Below are 23,368 nucleotides of genomic sequence, written 5' to 3' on the forward strand. Positions count from 1 at the left end.
TCTGTTATAGGGATGGGATTAAAGTCCTTGTAAATTCTTATGAATGAGACACCCAATTCCCCTCTAATACAATGTTAGAGGTTGAATTCAATGAGGAAAGCTTATTTATATGAATTGGAACACACATTATAACTATCCCAAGGTACGTGTGTTTGAACCTGTAGAGACCAGGATGAATTTGATTTCTTAATGATTCTTTTGATAAAATGTATACAGGTACATGAATAAAAGAATCACCTATATGATCGTGAAGTGTAGCCGCACTTCAAAGAGCTTGGGACTTGGCTTTTATACGATGAAGAATGGATTGGGACACACGGCTTTATAATTAGTGTCAAGTTATTTTGTTGAGATGATTGTAAAACTAATGTGTATATTATCTTCAGATATTCAAAAGAGTTGATGGGTTCAATCTTTGAGATACCTTGATTTCTCGAATGTTTGAAATGTGTAATATACTAACATGAAAATTCAATCGTATCGATATTTTCATTTATGCATTAGTTTCGTTTCTTTTGTTTTTAAGTTTGTTAATTCAAGGTTACACTAAAATAGGGGAGGATTGTTGGTGATCTTATCACCAAATATATTTTAGTGTAATGGACTTAACAAGTGTTTCAAGAATAATGTTTTAGTTATAATACAAGTTAGGAGGTGTGGGAGTGCACACTTGTATTTACTAAATATTATTAGTACTGGACCCTAAGACATTACAAGGTCTAATTTGTCACTCTCGAAAAGACATTACAAGGTCTAATTTGTAATTCTTAAAAGATGGCAACTGTTGTGACTTATCCGTTGATTGGATAAATCGGTGATAAACGGCTATTTGAAACATATACGAAAACGCAGAACGTTCTTTCACTTCATCTTCTTCAATTGTTCTGATTTTGTGCCTTAAATCAGAATTGTTGCATCGGGAATTATCCCAAGTTTGGATTTCGTGATACCCAAGGCATATAGGGTCGAAATATCAAACAAGGAAAGTGTTGACACGATTCCTGTTTGTGATCCAGATTTCCAATAACCCTATTTCGTTTTTCCCCAATAGAACTCCCCTTCCTCTAGACCCACGTCATTATCTTCCATCGGGACCGTATCATATATATATATATATATATATATATATATATATATATATATATATATATATATATATATATATATATATATATATATATTCCTCCTCATCATCTTCATTCGCGTCTTCGTCTTCTTCATCATCTGATGAGAAATTCTCCGTCTTGGATTTGAATGGGACCCAATCAAAATCGACTTCCGAAATTCTAATCTTTATTATTTTTACATTAACTTCCACAAATGATTTTCTGGATATAGGTGAAGGACTTTCAGTTAGGATCCCCACTTTACCAAAAGATAGGTTCACAGCAGATGGGTCAACCACAAACGGAACAATTACCCTACCCAATGACTCCGCAATCACTGTGAAGTTTTCTTCTGACCACAATTCCAGTGGGAGTCCCGAAATCTTAATCCACGCAGTTCTATCAAAATTGGTTGAAGCTATGTCACCACTGTCCACTTTACTAAACCATTCTGTCCATTCATTCATGAAAGCATTCCTGCTCGCTTCATTCATGAACCGAACCCCTATATTCAATCCTCCGAAGTTTTTTATGTCACAATTGGAACCATCATTATTCTTAAAAGAATACAGGGCCTTTTCTAAGTGGTCTAAGATATGGAGTTCTCCAATCAAGGTATGATTACATTTCAACCATCCCCGGAGTGGAGAGGCATCAACAAGTTTGATAGGAGCATTTTTCATCTTTGGATGAGGTGGGGGAGGGATATGAAAGGACTTACTTCCACTCGCTGCAACTTCTGCAAAAGTTCTTTTGTCTTTTGTCGTAACGTTTATCGCGTGGGTGAACCGATTCGGATGTCGATTCATTTCGTTTCCAGTATTAGTCGACTCTTGATTCCTTTCAAATCTCGCAATATTGATATCTAATATTTTGTTTCCGAGTTTGATACCTTGTAGGGCTCTCTCCAATTCCAGTTCATTATTGTTCGCCTTTTTGAATCTAACAAACGCAAAGGATTTCTTGTTTACATCCTTCTTCTTCGCCATGTAGACATCCACCACTTCACCGAATTTGGAGAACACGTTCTTTAAAACTTCTTTCCTAACCTCCACTGGCAGATTCGATACAAACATCAACGTGACTCCAACATGATTCCATCTTGGGTGATTTCCAGACTTCGATAATTGTTTCTATCTCCTTCTTCTTGCGATTGTCCATTCACCTTCCATAACTTCTGTCTGCCGGTTATGAAAGTGAAGTTTGAATTGGACTTACCTATCTGCTTATATCTTTAAACATGTATAGAAGACAACATTAATTGCAACTGAGAATTCATTTTATTTCTCAATATAAATATCTCCATCAAAACTATTGATATCACGTCCCCCATATATCTATCATGTCCTCGATGCTTGTCAATAAGCAGTTCTTAAATTTCCTTATTTTTGTTTCCATTTTTTTCCTAGGTAATGAGTACTTTGACATAACGTTATTTTTCTTATATAGATGATATCTTTTGGAATGGTATATTTTGTTTTGACATGTTTTATGTAGGTAATGGTACGAAAAACAGCAACAATGGAACAACAGAAAGAATCTATGATGATGAAAACATATTTGAATAATCATGATTTAGGCACGGATGCGACAAGGGGCATGTGTAAACCTAGTCCCGTGTGTCAAGGACTCCCAATCCATATGTGTTATTATTGCATTGGACCACATAGAAATATTTGCACGGTAGAGTATGAAATGTGCAAAATATTTTGTTCTTAAAGGAAATGTGATGATTAATTGTAATAACATCATCACCATCACAAATAATATAATTTTCCTTGTTTTTATACGTTACTTTCATTAATTTCTCTTCAGCAACATATTCTTACAACTTGACTACCACAAGGTGTTTTGACGATGATCATTCTGAGAATTGAGTTCAGTAAAAGCAGTTGTCCTGATTTTGAAAATCACGTGGTTGAACTGTGGGAAGGCCTAGCATTTAGAAATATATCGTTTTGCCATACATGCCATATTAAATGTGGTATAAGACTTGATATTTATGTAGGATTTCTTTTATAAATTAAAATGTATCAACTACAAGACAATTTTATAATGCCACTAATTTAGTATAACAAGTAAAATACTTCAACAACATACAATTTCCAATATTCTAAAGATAATTCTAATATGATATACGAATAAGCAGGGTGTATATATACTCATAAACCTTTGTTACAAAACAAAAAAAACGATCGTCATTATCTATTAGGCCATCTTCAATGCATTGAACTCTTAAGAGTTCAATGGATTGTCACATCAGCATTCCACTAACTATACCATTTAATCCATTAAACTCTACACTCCATTAAACTCTTAAGAGTTCAATGGATTTCCACATCATCATTTTAATTTTTTTTATAAATAATATTAATAAATAAAACTAGAATATTACATTAATTAGAAATTCAAAGTTACAATTAGTAAATATTAATTAAAGATTACAATTTAGAAATTAAAAGTTACAAATAATATACTAAAAAAAAGTACAATATCTAAAATACAAATTTTACTTCATATTGTATTTTATTTTAATCTCGTCACAACGGTTTCTCCAAATTTCACGTCCATCTTCCGACATGGTACTGGGATCCATGAAAATGATTGAAATTTCATCATTTTTTACCTTTTCTTCTTTAATTTTCATCTTTCTTTCTTTCAATTCATTCTTCATATCCAAAGAGTTTTGATAGCATTCAAAAGTCTTTTTATTTTCTTCTATATGTTTTTTCAAGTATTTCATCAAGCCTATTACCAGATGACAAAGTGGAATTGGTAGCTTTCCCTTTTGCTGCTTTTTTGCTGCATTCCTACCAATTGGATGAGTTGTAACTTCATTATTATCCAGGTTGATGAAAGATTTTGTATTTGATGAAGACATAGATGCCCCAGATGCAGTGCTTGAACCTTTCCATTTCTGTTCATTTTTAACGATATTCCAAATATGTTTGTGCCTAAAATCGGCACCATATCTAGCATGATAACGCTAAAAAGTTGCACGTTTAAGATCATCCTCAGACCATCCACTGAGGTGTTGACTTTTCAACACTATATACATTTGATTAAATGCAACTGCAAATGGGTTCATGTAATGCCAATGCGTTTTAAGGTTGGCTTGAGTTCTTGCAACGTTCGGCGTGTTGCTTTTTTCATAGTACGCACTAATTTGTCGCCAGAACTCTTTATCACGTTGTTGACTTCCAGTAATGTTGTCTTCTGAAATTTGTAGGCAAGCTTTTGCCGACAACATTTCTTCTTCTTTGCTCCAGTAGGTTTTTTTATTTTTTTGTCGTTTGTTGGTAGGAGTTTTTGTTGGTGTTGGCTCATTTTCTGGAATATGGGGAGGATCCGGGCTGGCAGAATCTGGGTATGCATTTTAGTATGAATGTTGTGAATGATTATTTGGATTTGGGTATGGATATTGTGGATAATTGTTTGGACTTGGATATGGATATTGTAGATGATTCTTTGGATTTGGGTATGGATGTTGTGGATGATTGTTTGGATTTTCAGGATCATAAGAAGATAACAAGTGTGTATAGTAATTCGGATTCATGATTGGTGTATCAGATGGTTGGTAGGTGTGAATGAGAATATAATATGTGCGTCTTTATTTATAGAGTTGAACATCTTGTATGCATTTGCCTTTAATTTGAATTTCATTTGACTTTAACTTGAATTTCACTTTACTTTAATTTGAATTTCATTTGACTCTAATTTCAATTTCATTTGACTCCAATTTCAATTTCATTTAACTTTAATTTGGATTTCATTTCACTTTAATTTCAATTTCATTTGACTCTAATTTCAATTTCATTTAACTTTAATTTGGATTTCACTTCACTTTAATTTCAATTTCATTTGACTCCAATTTCAATTTCATTTAACTTTAATTTGGATTTCATTTCACTTTAATTTCAATTTCATTTGACTCCAATTTCAATTTCATTTAACTTTAATTTGGATTTCATTTCACTTTAATTTCAATTTCATTTTACTTTAATTTCAATTTCATTCGAATATAATTTGGATTTCATTTTACTTTAATTTGAATTTCATTTGACTCTATATTTTTTCTATAAAAGAATACAACCTTTTTATTATTTCATACCTACCAATTCAAACTATTTCTTATATCTTTCTTATACGATGTCATCATCATCCTCAGATGATTCTGTTTCTGAATTCATAATCAACCATCTCACAAGTAATTCTACATTTCAACTATATAAGGAGCTAAAATGCTTGGAAGCAGAACAGTCAGATGTTGAAAGTTCAAGACGTCCTGGGCAAAGTCGAAGATATATAGATAGAAATCGTGAAGAAGGGCATAAACGTCTTTGGAAAGACTATTTCGATGAGCATCCTATTTTCCCACCTCAATCATTTAGACGAAGATTTCGAATGAGGCGAGAACTATTTGTTCAAATAGTTAACGGTATCTCTAACCATTCTATTTATTTTCAACAAAGAAAAGATGCTTTAGGAAACAATGGTCTTTCCCCTTTACAAAAATGCACTGCTGTCATACGCCAGTTGGCATATGGCACAACTGGTGACCTCTTTGATGAATACATACGAATTGGTGAATCAACTTCAATCGAATGTCTACAAAACTTTTATCGATGTGTGATTGAGGTTTATTCAAGCCATTATTTGAGAAAACCTAATGCTAATGACATCCAAAATTTAGTACAAAAACGTTCAGAAAAGCACAGGTTTCCTGGTATGCTTGGAAGTATTGATTGCATGCATTGGCCTTGGAAAAATTGCCATGTTGCATGGCAAGGTCAATATACTCGAGGTGATCAAGGTTGTCCAACAATTATGTTGGAAGCAGTCGCATCACAAGATCACAAGATCATATACTCGAGGTGATCAAGATCTTGGAAACTTAAAAACATAAAGGATATAATGTATACATGCATTATATTACATAATATGATCATAGAAAATGAAGGAAATGCAATTAGTAATTGGTCAGATGATGTTGATCCTCCTATACGTGTGAATCGAGGACCTGTCGAAGAAGTTCAATATCAAATTCAAAGAAACTCTGAACTACGTGATAATGTAGTACATCATGCTCTTCGACATGATTTAATGGAGCATATTTGGGAACATTTTATTAATATGTAATATCACTATGTTGTATTATAATAAATAAGATGTTATCTTTTTAAAATGTTTTTAAGATTTATATATATATATATATATATATATATATATATATATATATATATATATATATATATATATATATATAGTTTGTTTATTGCAAAAAAAAAATTAAATATTACTTTCTATATAAATTGAGAAAGAAAAACAAAAAAAATAAATAAAGAAAAAATAAGTTTTTATAATAAAATGCGAAAAAAAAGAAAGAAAATATAAGTTTTTATAATAAATTGAGAAAAAAAAGTCATACCACCGTTGAATGGGGATTAAACCCCCCATTCAATCAACCCACTCCACAATGTTTTGTATATTCATTCAACTGCCACATAAGCCTTTTTTACCTATTAAACTCTCCATTGAATGACCTTTGGAGATGGCCTTAGAATTGATCGTCTTGATAAACCACCATATCATAAGATAAATATAAATATAAATATTTATGAGTTTTTTCTTTTGTTAGAGGCTAATATAAATATAATAACACAAATAATAGTTATTTTCTAATAATATCTACCATATTATAATATTATAATGCATGCATCTTAGAAGGGTATATCAATTTTAAGACTTGATCTTAAAAATATGAATTGTGACACTTGATCTTAAAAATAAAAGAGAGGCCTATGATTTTAATATCAATGGTATATACTACTAGAAAACATAGGCATTTATGATGAACAAGCCCATTAATTATCCATCAGAAAACTCATCAATTATACATCAAAAAACATAGGCATTTCCGATAAACAACCCCATCAAGCCCATCAATTAGGCTATCATAGGTCATCTCGAGGTTACAAATGGATACTTGTAATAACGTATTATTCATAAATTATACGATTTTTTAGTGATTTATTTTTGTCAGTAATCCATTTTGCATATTTTTGGGCTTGACCACACACACATACAATATATATATATATATATATATATATATATATATATATATATATATATATATATATATATATATATATATTAATTTGTGTAATATTTGGTTTAACTATTTATAAAATGTGTTGTCTGATAAATTAATTTATATTTGGAGTGATTGGGCCACCTTAGCAAAATAGACGGTGGAGTCTTGGAGCATTGACGTTGCCCAAGGAAATAAGTTTTCAAGGTCTTCATAGGACATCCAATCATATCATATCATACTATATTATAAATGAAGTATTTTTTCTTTCACCACATTCATTTGAAACTCCCATGTATTTTTCCTTTCACCACCTTCATTTGAAACTCCCATGACTTTTCAATTTCTTTCTAATAATAATTATAAGTTGGTTAATAAGGTTAAATAAATATCAAACCTAAAATGTAATCATATATATATACACTAAATTTCAATATTAAAATAATATATTTACTTCTACTTATTGAGTGATGTTTTTTAACTTTAACATATTATACTTAATTTATTAGTTTTAATATATTGTTGGATGTAAACCATTATCATTTGAAAGATACAATTTTGGAACAATTTGTATAAAATACATAAATTATTAATTTGAATATAAAGCATTTTTCCTTTCACCATATTTGTTTGAAACACCCAAACATTTTTCCTTTCACTACATTCATTTGAAACTCTCATGACTTTTCAATTTCTCTCTAATAATGTTTATAAGTTGGTTAATAAGATTAAATAAATATCAAACCTAAAGTGTATATATATATAAACTAAATTTCAATCTTAAAAGAATACATTTACTTCTACTTATAAAGTTATGTTTTAAACTTTTAACATATTATACTTAATTTATTAGTTTTAATATATTGTTGGATGTAAACAATTATCATTTCAAAGCTACAACTTTTGAACAATTTATATAAAAATACTTAAATTATAAATTTAAATATAAGATTACAGGATCAACTTAAATATAAATTTTAATTTAACTTAAACAACCCAAAGAATATTTAGTTAATAGTTAAAAGTGAAAAAATTGTAGTGTCTTTCTGATAATGATTATAAGTTGGTTAACAAGGTTAAATAAATATCAAACCTAAACTGTAATCATAAATCAACTAAATTTCAATATTAAAATAATATCTTACTTTTACTTATAAAGTTATATCTCTAACTTTTAACATATTATACTTAATTTATTAGATTTAATATGTTGTTGTATGTAAACTATGATCTGTTTAAAGCTACAACTTTTGAACAGTTTGGACAAAATACTTAAATTGTTAATTTAAATATAACATCACAATGTCAACTTAAATATAAATTTCAGTTCCACTTAAAAACCTAATGAATATTTTGTGAATAGTTAAAAATGATAAATTGTAGTGCTAAATGCAAAAACTAAATTATAATCTCAATTTAACTAAAATATTTCCTAAAAATATTTTATAATCGTTAAAAGTTTTCAAATAAGTAGCTTATAATAACTTACAATAACAATAGTTAAAAATAACTCTATATAAATAATTATATCGTTACCTTTAAAATCATAAAACAATATTTGATGTTTTAAATAATTATAACGATAGAAATTAAAACGTTAAGCAAATAAATTTTAAAATTTTTATTAACAATAACAAAAACTCTAAATAACATTAAACCATATATTATATTTAATTTTATTTCATGAGTAGCTCGCGGGTAGAAGTCATTCAAACGGTTAAGATTATACAGTTATAATAGATGTATATATTATCATATAATTCAAAATAATCAATATATTATATCATTTTATTATACAAATTATTATATCAAATTTAACAACAATGTTATTGCTATATTTAAAAAAACATATATTTGTAAATACTTCAACTATATAGGTGTTTCTGGGCAACACGCGGGCATTCGCCTAGTTGTAAATAATTAGTTGCGGTTTATAAGGAAAAAAATACATGCTCGGCTCTATTAATTATAAGGCTTGATCTTAAAAACAACAGCAGAGGCCTATGATTTATTTATCAATCATGCATAGTACCTAAAAAAATCCGTCCATTATCCATTAAAAAAACCCCTTTACCGTTAGAGTTTCTAAACAAAAAACCATTGGAAAAAGCATACCCGTTATATTTACGACAAATTTATAGAGAATCTTTTTGACATTTTACCAACAAAAGACATCGTCGGTAATTACATGGGGTAATTAGGCCATCTGGTAGATTTCAAATGGATCCTTTAAATAACATATTATTCACAAAAATGATCTTTTAATAATTTAATTTTTTCGACAATCTATTTGTAATTGTTAGGACTTGATGGCAACATACAAATACACACACATATATATATATATATATATATATATATATATATATATATATATATATATATATATATATATAATTTAACTATTTATCAAATTTGTTGTATAATAAACTAATTTTTATTGGGAGTGATCAGTCTCCTCAGCAAAAATTAGGTCGATGTCCATGTTTGGTATCATGTAACAACTGTAACTTGATTTACTTCCAAGATTTTTATAAATTTCACAATTATCTTCCTCTTACATAATTTTCATTTTCAACTGTAATATATATAGCCTAGTAGGTGTTCAACAAAAAGATGTGATGTAAGAGGAAGATAATAGTGAAATTTTGAAAATCTTAAAAGTAAATCAAGTCAGGGGTTGAAGTTTAAGAACATTATAATGAATGTATCAAACAAAACGACGTATTATGGTGAGTTTGGGTACCTAAGCTTATATACCTTTAAGGGTATATTCACTTTTCCCATATATATATATATATATATATATATATATATATATATATATATATATATATATATATATATATATATATATATACGGGATAGTTCAAATAAAAACAGTAAATAGTGTGAGAACGTAAAAACACTATTTTATGTTATTATTCTGAAATGAATTTTGTATCCACAACTTTATGTCATTATTCGCCAATGAATAAAAGAATAGTCATATGTTAAAACTAAATTAGATTTTTACTACAAAAATGCACATACATGAATTTATAATAGAATAATAATATTATAACGAATATATGAACAATCAAACGCTAATATTCATATTAAAATTACTTCAACAACACACATATACAACATTAATTACAGAATAATAACATAAACAAAATGTTTTTAAGTTCTCACATTATTTGCTGTTTTTATTTGAACTTTTATATATATATATATATATATATATATATATATATATATATATATATATATATATATATATAACAACTGTAAAAATTAGGTCGATGTCCGTCAATCAATGACCGTAACTGATATTAACGGAAGACTTAACGTATGATACTTTTATAAAAATAAATATATATTTTAATAATGATGATGCTTTTATATACGTTACCATTAATACATAACTAGATTAATGGAAACAGAGTCGATAAAATACATACATGTAAGTTTTTGTACTGAAGGAATTGATTTATAAAAATATCTAAGTCCATACAAGTGTTACATAGAATAAAAATGGACTTTAGCATCATATGGAAAGTATATAACAAATTAAATGAATTAAGAAACATATGCGTGTATGTATATGGAAGTAATCTCAAAAATTAGCTCAAGAATACACAAGAGTCCAATTTTGACATACTATACCTCATTTAAAGACTTGTACCCACTTGCTACCAACTACATTTAGAACTAGAATTAAAAGCCTAAAGGTCAACCCTTATGAGTCTATTTCTCTCTATTTGTGTGTTTAACGCTTCCAACCACCAAATAACATCATTTCATTATGTGTATAAGTAAACTCATTTAAGAGTGTTGCTTACAAGTTTCAATTCAAAGTACATAGTTGTTAGAGTCTCCTACACCCTACCCCAAACCCTCATGTTTTCTTTCTTCTTTTTCTCCTCCTTCATATATTACTACACTCATTTAAGTTACTAAGTATACACGCATAATGAATGTATGACAAAACTTCTAACCTTCTCCATGAGTCAAATCAATTTTTAGACATAAATACCCAACTAGATACAACATTTTTCCTTTACAACCTTCGGTCCAAAACTCTCCTACTTGTTCTTTTTTTTTTTTTGCATCGAGTTTTCCCCAAGAACACCTCCATTTTGAGGTGTTGTGCACCTGATTTTCCAGCAAGACAAGAAGGAAAAAAAGCTGTTAATTTTTCCATTTCTTTGCTGTCAAAGTAAACTCCAAACACCCCCTGTTTCGGCCCTACCTCTTGCCCTCTCCCTTTTGCAAAACAACTTCGAAAACAGAAAAATAAGGAGGCAAAGAGGCTGCAAAACACCTCCTGCCACCTTTTTGCTGTCAAGAACCACCAAAACGGTGGTGGCACTTCGTATTTTCTTACCTTTTCGATCCAAGAACAGCCTCATAGTCACCGTTTCAGCGAGATAAAATAGTTTCGGGTCTTCTTCTAAGAGCTGGTGAAGCGTTTAGACAAGAAATTCCCAGGAAGTCAAACGAAACCGAACCAAAATTCACGCACCAAATGTGAGTCTTTATGGTCCCTTTTATATTTTTTAATTGTTTTGAGGGGATATACATACTTAAGTATTTGGATATAAATTGATGACTAAATGATTTATATTTTACATGCATGCAAAGTTGTTGCCTCATAGTAAAATTTTTAATAAGTTATGCTAAAAAAATACTATTTTTGCAAATAAAGTTTGTTAAAAATATGATGGTTAGTATTTGATAAAAAATGAGTTTTTATAAAATGTTAGACATCTTTATAAGTACTTGTGGAAATAAAAATGTTAGATAAGAATAAGAAAATGAAAGTAGTGTTAGAATACATGTCGGAATGAATAAAAGTATCGTTAAAAACTTATGTCGTGATTTTTGATAGTTGAACATTTTATTACCAATATCTTTTCAACTTCATTTGTATGTTACGTATGATCACATGACTTGTGTATATTAGGGCATTAAGCTTATTTGTCATAATGTTTTATTATGACTGAATTAAATTAATGATAAAATAAAAATATAAAAACGAATTATAAACTCGTATCTAGAGTATGAAAATAAACCACAGGTTTATATATACTATGGTATAATACGAAATATTGTTGATAAATAATGTGTATGTATTTTAAGACAAAGTTTACTTACCAATGAAAATAATATATTTTCAATATTAAGTAAAAGTTAAAAATACAATAATAATGGGTTAAGACGATAAACGGTCAACTAACGTAATACCGGCATATATGAGTTGTTCGACTACGCGAACGGAACGTCCTCCCTATCAGATTATAGTATAAAACTACTCGGATAATTACCGTCACATTATTTGAACGCTATGTTAAATTTAATATTTAACTAAATTCCCTAAACTTTAAAAATCTTAATAATTTAAGATTCGCGTTGGTGATCATCGAAAGCGACGAATTTATGGGCCGAAGAATTGTTGTCATGGAATTTGTGGATTTGTATCCCGTGTGTGTTTGTGGGAGAATTTATTGAAGGGGTGAAAGAGGGAGTTTTATGATGGGGTGTTTTTCTTTCATTAGGAACAAAATCCTAGAATTGAAACCTAGCTCTATAACCTTTAATCCACGAGGGGTCTTATATACTATAGGTCTATGTACACGACATAGATTTATAATAAAGAACTTTCGTGTAGATCTATTTCTTATGGAAAGATTTATGCGAATCGTTATTTTCCGTCTGTGGTTGCTAGTTACAACTTCGTCTAACCAGACAACAGGCGTCAAGTGTTCCTTTCTTTGTTACTATACGACTATTTGACACGTTGGTAATGATCTCGATCCCTCCCTTTTGTTTGCTGTGCCTGTGTGGCTTGTGGAACGCCTATAGTGTCGGTTATAGGCTAATTGTTAGTATGAAGATATATATATTCGGAGAAGTATAGGTCTAGGATGAGTCAATTCTCCCAATTTGGGTCGAATGTGTAGGATTGTTTAGGTTGTTAACTACCTATCTTTGCGACATAACCCTACGTAAGCGGACACGGTCCAAGTAATAAAATTGTCACGATAATAACTAATCTTTGTTGTTTATAATATACCAGTCATTGAAAAGTATTTTGAGTTATTGAAACGCTCAGAGTCAAAAAGAAAACCTATAAAGCTCACCAACATTATTGTTGATGTATTTTCAAAATGTATGTATCTCTAGGTGCTCAAAGTGGCCGGAAGAACTCTCACCCAGTGTGAGGACGAAGAAATTGATGTTGGAAATAAATTGTCTGCTCTATAGTAGCCTATTGTCCATTTTATGTTTGAAGGAACTTGTATTCCGCGTTTAATGCTTATGGATTTATTAAACAGTGTATTTCGTCGTATTCAGATTTCGGAAGAAAGTAATGTCGTATGACTTCTGTTATTATTTCCATATATGTTGTTGACTATGATCCAAATGTTTAGTCTCAACCCCAACATTTCCATTGTTGGTCGGGATGTGACAAGTTATGCAATGTGTTGTATGATAACTTTTTTATAGAGGGAGTGACTAGGCCTGTGAGAAAGAAAGTGGAGTCTTTGAGATTATATGTTGACTAAGGGAGCCTATGGGAAAGTAAAACCCTAAAGTTATTTCATATTTTAAAAGGTCATCATAATACATTTAGTGGTAAACATTTTAATTAGGTTTATCAAGAAATCATTTTAGTTTGAACTCTAAACCCTAAACTTGTATGTTCTAACTGTATGTTGGCCTAAGATTTTGTGTTATGTTAGTATGTTAGCATCAACGGTTTAGGTCAAAGGATTTTAGGGTTTAGGTTAAGACAAGAGCATCTTATGTATCCATATTATATGAGGTGTAAACCTTACTATTAATCAAGCAAGTTGTTATTTTTCATTGTATCAGAACCATATGTTAAAACCCTACTGCTAACAACAGCCCAAATCTGCCACCCTCCACTTCTTGTGACCTTTCTCTAGTATTCATTGGAGGTGCCTTCTTTGTCCATTTTTTACCTTCTCAAATCTCTTCCCCTCTTTCTGCTCTTAAAGAGAACCTTTTTCATATAAACAACAATTATAGCCTCTGTTTCTTTCTCTAATGTCTGTCAACACTGACTTTACAAGAGCGTTAGTTCTTCACTGCTACTGTTGCATCTAGTTCTAACCGCTAAAGTCGTCGCCACCATCGTTGTCTTAAGATCTAGCCATATCCACCACTTGTAGATCTCGCTGCAGTAATCGCTACCTATGATACATCTCATTCTTGATCTATGTAGGCTCCCTCTTATTCCTTTTGTCTTCATCTATATTTTTTTCTAATTTAATTGTCTATTTTCTTTAATTTTTTTTAAAAGTATGAATCTCGATGTGTATATTTTATACACAACTTTCTATTCTTGTGTAGAAAATCATACCGATCGATTTCAATAATAAAAAAGAAAAATAATTTCTTAATTGTGTTTGTAATCTAGAACACTAGACTCTATACATAGTATTGTATCTTGGTGACAATAACAAATGACAAGAATGTAGCAAAAACAACAATCATTTGTTCATCAAGACTGAAGTTAGGATCATGGATCTTGTAACTCAAAGTAACAAAATAACCATACGATGGAAGCTTGTATTTACCTCTTTATTCTAGGAGAGGAAAGGACTCAATAGAGAATACATCTTATGGAATTGCACACCAAAGTGATAATCAAGTTGAAAACGATTTCCTTTTCATACCTTCTTAGCTGAGAATCATGAAATCTAAGAGTGTAGGCCTTCATTTGTGATCTGTAAAGAGATAGACAGAGAGAAAGTGTGTGTGTGTATGTGTATGTGTATGTGTGTGTGTGTGTGTGTGAGAGAGAGAGAGAGAGAGAGAGAGAGAGAGAGATAGTAGAATTGAAAGAGTAGAGGTGAAAAGTCTTGATCGTATTATTATGTTTGGCTACTACATATGTTAAAGAAATCAAAAGATCAGATGATACTTATCCTCTTATAACTTAATGACCTAATTAGCTTATTTGAATTACAACATATATATTTTATCTAACTCAAATATGAATTACGATTTAGATCCCTTAACTTTTTCATTTTTGATGTAGGTGATGCTCTGTGTGCAAAACAGAAGGCTAATGTAAAATTATCACTAGATTGTTGTTTCACTAGACATCTCTCCAAGAAATAAAACCTCTAAACTTAGAAATGAATATGTTATTTGCATACAATGCGCAAAAAAACACCTTAGAAAAGTAAGTGGTTACCAAAATGTTCAAGATAGTAGAAATAAAATGTGGGGCACATTAAGTAATTTTCACATGATATTTTTTACAAATTGGTTACTTTGGATGAAGTCATAAACAACAGATTTTTGGTTAAATACCAAATTATTTTTTCAGTAACTAACATATCACATGATATCTTACGCAAAAAAAAAGCATCTCATTTAATCCAATACGATACCACCTATTTCAACTATCGGATATTCCACAAATTTATAAATGTTTTCATAATCATAAATTTCAAGTTCATTTTCTTCCATAGTTCTCAAAACAGGACAATATTAAAAAAGATTCCAATAAATGGAGAAATTTAAATTTATTTTTTCGATATTAAGAAAAAAATTTAATTAATGACTTCCTTCGTAGTTGAAATATGAGTCAAATGGCAACAATTGATAACATGTTTGTTATTTCCTCTTTAATTATTATCAGGAATCATAATATCTCACCACTGAATACTATAGATCCGTGGACGAATATTTTGCCATTGTATATCAGCACAAAAAGTCTATTCGCTAACTAGGTATCATCGTAATTAATTATATTGAAGAAATAGTCAAAAATTGCAAAAAGGCCATTGTTGAAATTATATTAACCTTTATTGTAATGTTTGAGTTTTATCTAAATATACATTACATAATGGACTTACCTATTTACCTATATCTTTAAACATGTATAGAAGACTAAGTTAATGGAAAGAGAGATTAAATATTCTCCTACTTTTCTTCTTAATTATCTTCATACTCATTCAAGATGATGACAAGTGTCCTAAAATATCGTCAATTTTATCAAAATATGATATTTGTCACAATTTCACATAGGTAGGAAGATAAGTAGGAAGAAAAGGTAGCAGGATATTTAATTTCACTAATGGAAATTGAGAATTCATTTTTTCTCAATACAAATATCTATTGTTTGAAGATGCCTATCAACAAGCAGTTGTTAAATTTGTTCATTTTTGTTTCTATTTTTATCCTAGGTTAAGAGTTCTTCGATATAAGGATGTTCTTTATTTGTTTTATAGAAAATATCTCTTGATTAGTATATTTTAGTTTTGACACATTTTTTATGTAGGCATTGGTATGAATGACAACAATCAAACAACAATATCTGTGATCATGAAAACAAATTCCAATATTCATGATTCAGGCATGGATGCGCTAATCGGTATGTGTATACCTAGTCCCGTGTGTCAAGGACTCTCGATCCATTTGTATTATTGTTGTATTGGACCAAAGAGAAATATTTGCACACCGCAGTATTAAATGTGCAAAATATTTTGATCTTAAAGGAAATATGCCGATTAACTGTAATAACATCATAACCGTCACATATAATATAATTTTCCTTGTTCTTTATTTGTTAGTATCATAAATTTATCTTCACCAACATATTCTCACCACTTGACCACCGCCAAGGTCGTTTAACGATGATCATTTTTAGAAACGGTTACACTAAAAGTAATTGTCCCAATTTTGAATCCCACGTGGTTGAACTATCGGAAGGCCTAGTATTTAGAAATATATGTTACATATTTTTTTATTTATTAAGATTTATTTGACTACAAGAGAGTTTTCTAAAGCCACTAATTTAGTATAACAAGTAAAATATTTCAACAACATACATTTTCCAATTTGTCAAGACACATTTGTGATGATTAATGAAGAATGTGGGTCTATAATTACTCATAAACCTTTGTTACAAATAAATGATCATCATTTTTGTTGGAATCTATGGTGATAGCATTAATGAACTATCATATGATAATATTAATATAAATATTTCATATATATTTGTATGTTATTTTATTAGATGCTAATATAAATATAATAACAAAAAGAATGACTTTTTCCTACTAATATGTAGCATATGTTAATATATGCATCTTAGCTAGCTCTATCACTTTTTCCAAGTTGATCTTAAAAATAGGAACATACATGTAAGAGAGGCCTATGATTTTAATATCAATGGTTCATAATACTAAAAAAATAGGCACTTCCGATGAACAAACCCATCATTATCCATCAAAAAACCCTTTTACTACTACAATTCTTGAAGAAAAAATACATTTGAAAAAACATGCCGGTTATAGTCTATGAAAAAATTTACAATTTACCTACAATAGAAATTGTCGGTAATTAGGTCATCCGGTAGATTACAAATGCATCATTTGAATAATGTAATATTAAATTATACGTTTTTAAAGTGATGTCATTTTTTTGTAATTCAATTGTAATTGTTGGGACTTAATAGCAACACACACACACACACATATATATATATATATATATATATATATATATATATATATATATATATATATATGAATATAAATTAAAATATATTGGGAGTGACTGGCCTCCTTGGTAGACCTTGCTTAATTTGTTTCAATATCAACAAAAGAAAAACAATTTCATAATTGTGCTTATACTCAAGAACCCTAGACTCTGATTCCCGCATTGTATCTTCGTGACAATCATAAACGAAAAATGTTGCAGAAACACTAATTAATCATTCACCAAGAATGAAGTTAGGATCATGATTGTATCTTCGTGACAATCATAAACGAAAAACGCACTCGATAGAGAATCCCTCTTATGGAAACACACACAAAGTGAGAACAAAGCTTGAAAATGACTTTATTTTCCTTCCTTCTTGGTCGAGAATCATGAAAACCAAAAGTATAGGTGTTCCTTTGTGATCTGCACACACACACACACACACACACACATATATATATATATATATATATATATATATATATATATATATATAGAGAGAGAGAGAGAGAGAGAGGGAGAGAGAGAGAGAGTATAATCAAAAGAGTAAAGGGAAAAATCTTGATCGTACTATTATGTCTGGCTAATAATAGATATATTAAAGGGATAACAAGATCAAGTGCTACTTATCCTCTTTTATCTTTAAGACCTAATTAGCTAATTTGAATTACAAGATAAATATATTATATATTTCAAATGTGAAGTATGACTTAGGTCCCTTCACTTTTTAATTTTTAGTGTAGATTATGTATTGTGTGCAAACCAAAAGGCTAATGTAGAATTATCACTAGATTGTTGTTTCAGAAGACATATCTCACAACAATCAAATCCTCTAAACTTAGGAAAAGTATAATATCCGCATACAATGGGCTAAACCACTCATTAGGAAAGGATGTGGTTAGCAAAATGTTTAAAATATTAGAAATAAAATGTGGCCACATAAAGTATGTCTCAAAAGAGATTCTTTACAAATTAGTCACTTTGGACGTAGTCATAAACAATAGATTTTTGGTTAAATACCAATTGATCTTTGTTGTAAATGGCAAATAATTTGACATCTCATTTATCTGTATTACCATAATCATAAATTTCAAGTTCATTTTCTTTCGTAGTTCTCAAAATAGGAAAATATTAATAAAATAATCCAATAAATGGAGAAACGTGATTTTGTTTTTTTTGATATTTAGAAAAAATTTTAATTAATGATTACCTTCCAAGTTAAATAATGACTCAAATGGAAACAATAGATACCATATTTGTTATTTCATCTTTGATATTTTATCGAGAATCATAATAGCTCACTACTGGAATGCCATAGATTGCGGGACGAATTTTTCACTATTGTGCATCAGGGTGTATAAGCTTAAGTACTCAAACACACTATACTAAGTCGTTTTGTATCATATATACATTATAATTATCCAATGTTTTTATAATTCAACTGGTGAGTTCAAAGAACGATGCACAAGGACAAGGTTTGAAAACTCAAACCTTGAGTTAATCAAAAGATCGATGTCTGATCTTAATTGATGTTCCAGTCAAGTCTGGTAAAAACAATCGAGACTTGAAGTAAATGTTCAACAAAGTACACAACTGTTTAATGAAGAAACTTTGAGTATGATAAATGTAAATATAATAAAAGAAAAATGAGAATGTTATGAAAGATTTTGATGTGAGATTAAAGTGAAAGTGAAGTAAATGAAGTTTTAGCTATCTTTGGAAGAATAACCTGTAGTTTACTTGTCATTCAAAACACTACTTATATAGGAAGGAGGTACATTGTACAAACTTGTGATACTAACATAGGACTGGATAATAACCAGTTTCTGACATCTGATTATCTAACTTATAGAAACGACTAAGTCCTATGAAATGATACATCACATAAAATACAAGTATAATCAATGTTCAGACTCATGATTGATCTCAGATCTTCATTCTAATTCAGACTAAACTCCATATTGTACCAAAAGCTTATCTCGGACACTTCACATCTCAGACTCAAAAATGACTTCGGATCTTCACAAATTGTGATTGCTAGAGGTTCACTTTCAAGTTCCAACAATCTCCCCTAACTGAACTTAGCAATCTAGTCAACTCAGTTCGATTCTTCTTTGATAAACACATACGCCCTTTACAGCCAATCTCGAACTTCAAGATATCACTGAAGTTGGCTTATAAATTTGGACTTCACATGTTCGGGGGCATTTGACTTAGCAGCATGATTCATGAACTTTCGAATAGCTTTGGAGGGGACCGGATTCTTGTCTAAGACTCGGAAGAAGTCCTTCTGGTTTGTCTTCTTCTACAAGTAGACGTACCCTAGCACCGGTTCATCAATTGGACCTTCTGCCAATACCTCTGCTTCTGGTAGCTTAAAATCAATATTTGCCAAGAACTTTTCATTTCCGAACAAGTGAGCTAATTCAAAGTCACACCGGCAGAACTCAGGAACATAATCTTTGAGAAAACTCAGGGCCATATTGTAGGCTCCGATGCTGGTTTCATCGTTCTTGTAGCTCCAGAAGTGTGCAACTATTGTCAGGATGTTGTTGGTATTGATGGTTGGGAAGTCGGCATCTGTGATGGTCAGTTGAGTTGATTTGTTTCAGAAGACGTAGTAGCGGTACAATATATAGTTCAAGTCAAATTTGGTTAATACTTTCCTTCCGACCCCAGAGATCTTGGTTATTCTCTTCCGAGACCATACTTCTTTTTGGGTAGGTGCATTCTTGGAGTAAAAGGTCTTCAATCATTCTCTTTCGGTTCTGATGATCAATTGAGAATCATCTTCTGTGTGGAGAGAATCAAACTTGATATAAAACTTGTCGTATGGAGAGATGGGTAAATCTTTTTGGTCCGAATCATGATTTGGCAGATCATATTACATGAATGGTATGGTATCCAATTCATGTATTATCCCTCCACGATGAAGAGGGGAAAGCCCTAACATCGGATCGGGGTTATCTTTGAGAGCTTGAATTCTGATACTTTCTTTAAGGGCTTGATCTATCTCGGCCTGAGACCAACCTTGTTTTTGTTTGGTGGGAGGTCTGGAACTATGGAATTCTGAGTCGGGTTTCTTGTCTTTATCATGCTGTTTTTTGAGGACCGAGAAAATATGCTACATGTTTTCATCTAAGGAGAATTTCGGAGTAGGAGGAACCAAGGACTCATCTGGGATATTGTCAGGTTTCCGAAGTAGAGAACCTTCTTTAATAGGAGCAATTATCGGAGAGGGAACTGGGGGTTCCATGGATTGAGTAGCTCAGAATTCTTCAATTTTGAGCATTGTTTTAGCCTTAGCCTCTTCTCGACTTTTCTGTAAAACATCAGCCTTGGATGATGGCCAAGAGACTGCAGACCAAATCCTTCTTTCATCCTCTGAGATAGTTTTTGATGGAAACTTCTTTGGGGCCTCAACTCCTATAACAACATTTGAGATGTACATGTATTCATAATCATCATCATCACTTGGAGTACCAGTAACAACAACTTGCATAGAGTCATTGTCAGATTCATCTTCATCTCGGAGTATGAACTCCAAGACAGGCTTCCATGAGATGGATGGTTTTTTCTGTTTGGTCCTTCTCCCCCTCTTGCATTAGATGCCCTTGCAGTCGAGGCAAGTATGGCTGAACACTAGAACTCCGAAAGTCGTTTGAACACTTTCTGAAAACTTGTGTTCATTTGCAGGGATAAGGCATCATAAGCTTTAGTTGTAGGAGCCTGAGCTTTCAAGTGATTGAACAGGAATGCAAGAATTGAGAGCATTTCAACAAATTTATTGTTTGGAACATCAATAATATTACAACATGCTTAGAGGAGATTGATCAACACTTGTTGCATAATCAGGTTCATCTCGTCTTTCTTCTTAATCTCCTTTTTCCATTCTCTAAATTTGTTTCTCATCCTGGACATATGTCTACTTGATCAACTTGTTTGTAGCACTTATCATGTCATCGTGTACCTCTATCATGGTGGTGATGGTCTTGAGATAATGATTGAGACTGGAATTGTATTTTTGTACAACCTCCTCAACAGTGTGCTTGAGTCAGAGGGAGATGAGTTGATCCAGCTGGTCTTTTCTTTCTTCATCTGAGGGACCAGATTTCTTGAATTCAGAGAAGGAGAGAAGAATGGAATCAAGTTTAGTGTTGAGACTTGAAACTTTGGCATCTATCTTTGAATTGAGCTTGGCAACAGATTTATCAAGGGAATCAACCTTGGATATTGTAGCAGAGATATTCTCATGAATTTCCAGTAGGGCAAAGGGATCAACATAGTTTTGGACTGATGATCATGTGTCTGAAGATGAACTAGCAGTCTTAGCTTTATTAAATAAAGGGACTCGGATGGTAGTTTGGCCAACATATGTTAGTCTGGCCAACATCATGGTAGAGCCCACCTCGAAAAGCAGATTAGTTCAGAATTCTATAAGTTTTAATAGCCTTAAATGAAAGCAATACCTCTTTCGTAAAAGTGTCGACTGGGATGGGTTCCTTCCAGTCCTTGTAGAGTTGTTGAATGGTGAGTTCCCAGAACCTCGGACTCGGAATTTCTAGTGGCTTTCTGTTGATAGAGAACTTCCAAAAATCCTGCCACAAGACTTCTGTGATATCGATGACATTTGGTTTTCCAGAGTATATGTTATAGACAACTTAGAGCTAGTCTTTGGTCATAGTGTTTGTACCGTCGTGCTTGCCGGAGAGACCTTGAAGGATGAGGTGCATTAGAACAGTCCAAACCCAGGAACCGCCCATTTTTTGAACTTTTTGGCCTTGAACTCACCAGCATAGCCAATGTCGTTAAGAAACGATTGAAACTCTTCAGGAGTAGGTTCTTGAACATTAAAACCTTTAGGGTTTTAGGAATCCCAATCTCAACAAGAAAGGACTTCGTATGGACTGGGACAATTCGATCTCTAGAAATCACAGTTTCTAGCACATCGTCTTCAATTTTGACGCGTTCAAATGTTGTGTGAAGAAGACGAAGAGGAAGGGGTGGATGAAGGATCTTTATGTGAGGGACGGAGATGGGGTGGCGAGCAATAAACTCGATCATGACCCTGATGGAATCGTTGTAGTACATGGGATCCAAAGAGAAAATTTGTGTAGTATCCCGGAGAAACAGTTTAGTCAACGAAGTGGAAGCAGACCCCTTGGATGATTTCTTCTTGGGAGCGGTTTTCGTGATTTTCTAAGCGGACTGAGAAGAAGCCATTGTTGCAGGTGATGAAAGTTTGAAGAACACAATTTGTAGAGAGAATAAAAAGGGAAAAGTTTTGAGAGCATAAAGTGCAAATGGGTTTGAATGGGGTTTATATAGGTTAGAATAAAGTGGGTCGGGTAAAAGCATGTAACGGTCAAATCTGGATATGGATATCAAGATCATTAAATGTGTTGCTACATTTGGTATGAGTTGACTTGCAAGGACGGATTACACGGTGGCAAGAGATGTAAAAAGGAAACCGTCATTTGATTGACATGATGTGCAATTTATTGAGACGTGAGCAAAAAGGTGCTAGTTTCAAGGATTAAGGATAATCATCATTAAAAAAATAACCGTTTGGGTTATTAAGAAAAAAATATTTCAATATTAATAAGGAAAAACCATTGAACTTCTTCGAAGTAAGAGATCTCGGAGCAGAAAGAGT

General features: G+C 31.3%; 1 protein-coding gene across 1 annotated transcript; it reads left to right on the forward strand.

Moving 5' to 3' along the window:
* The first annotated feature begins 5,255 nt into the window (after positions 1 to 5,255).
* Positions 5,256 to 5,984, forward strand: LOC145164805 (uncharacterized). Its single transcript, XM_079083479.1, has one exon. The coding sequence runs from the start codon at positions 5,256 to 5,258 to the stop codon at positions 5,982 to 5,984; it is 729 nt and encodes a 242-aa protein (XP_078939605.1).
* The last annotated feature ends 17,384 nt before the right edge of the window (positions 5,985 to 23,368 follow it).

This window comes from Lactuca virosa, chromosome 3 (assembly GCF_052849685.1).
Source record: "Lactuca virosa cultivar CGN04683 chromosome 3, Lactuca_virosa_CGN04683_v6, whole genome shotgun sequence".
Classification (NCBI taxonomy): Eukaryota; Viridiplantae; Streptophyta; class Magnoliopsida; order Asterales; family Asteraceae; genus Lactuca; species Lactuca virosa.

Excerpts from the sequence above, each read along its gene's own strand:
- LOC145164805 (XM_079083479.1), top strand. The coding sequence starts at position 5,256 with ATGTCATCATCATCCTCAGATGATTCTGTTTCTGAATTCATAATCAAC.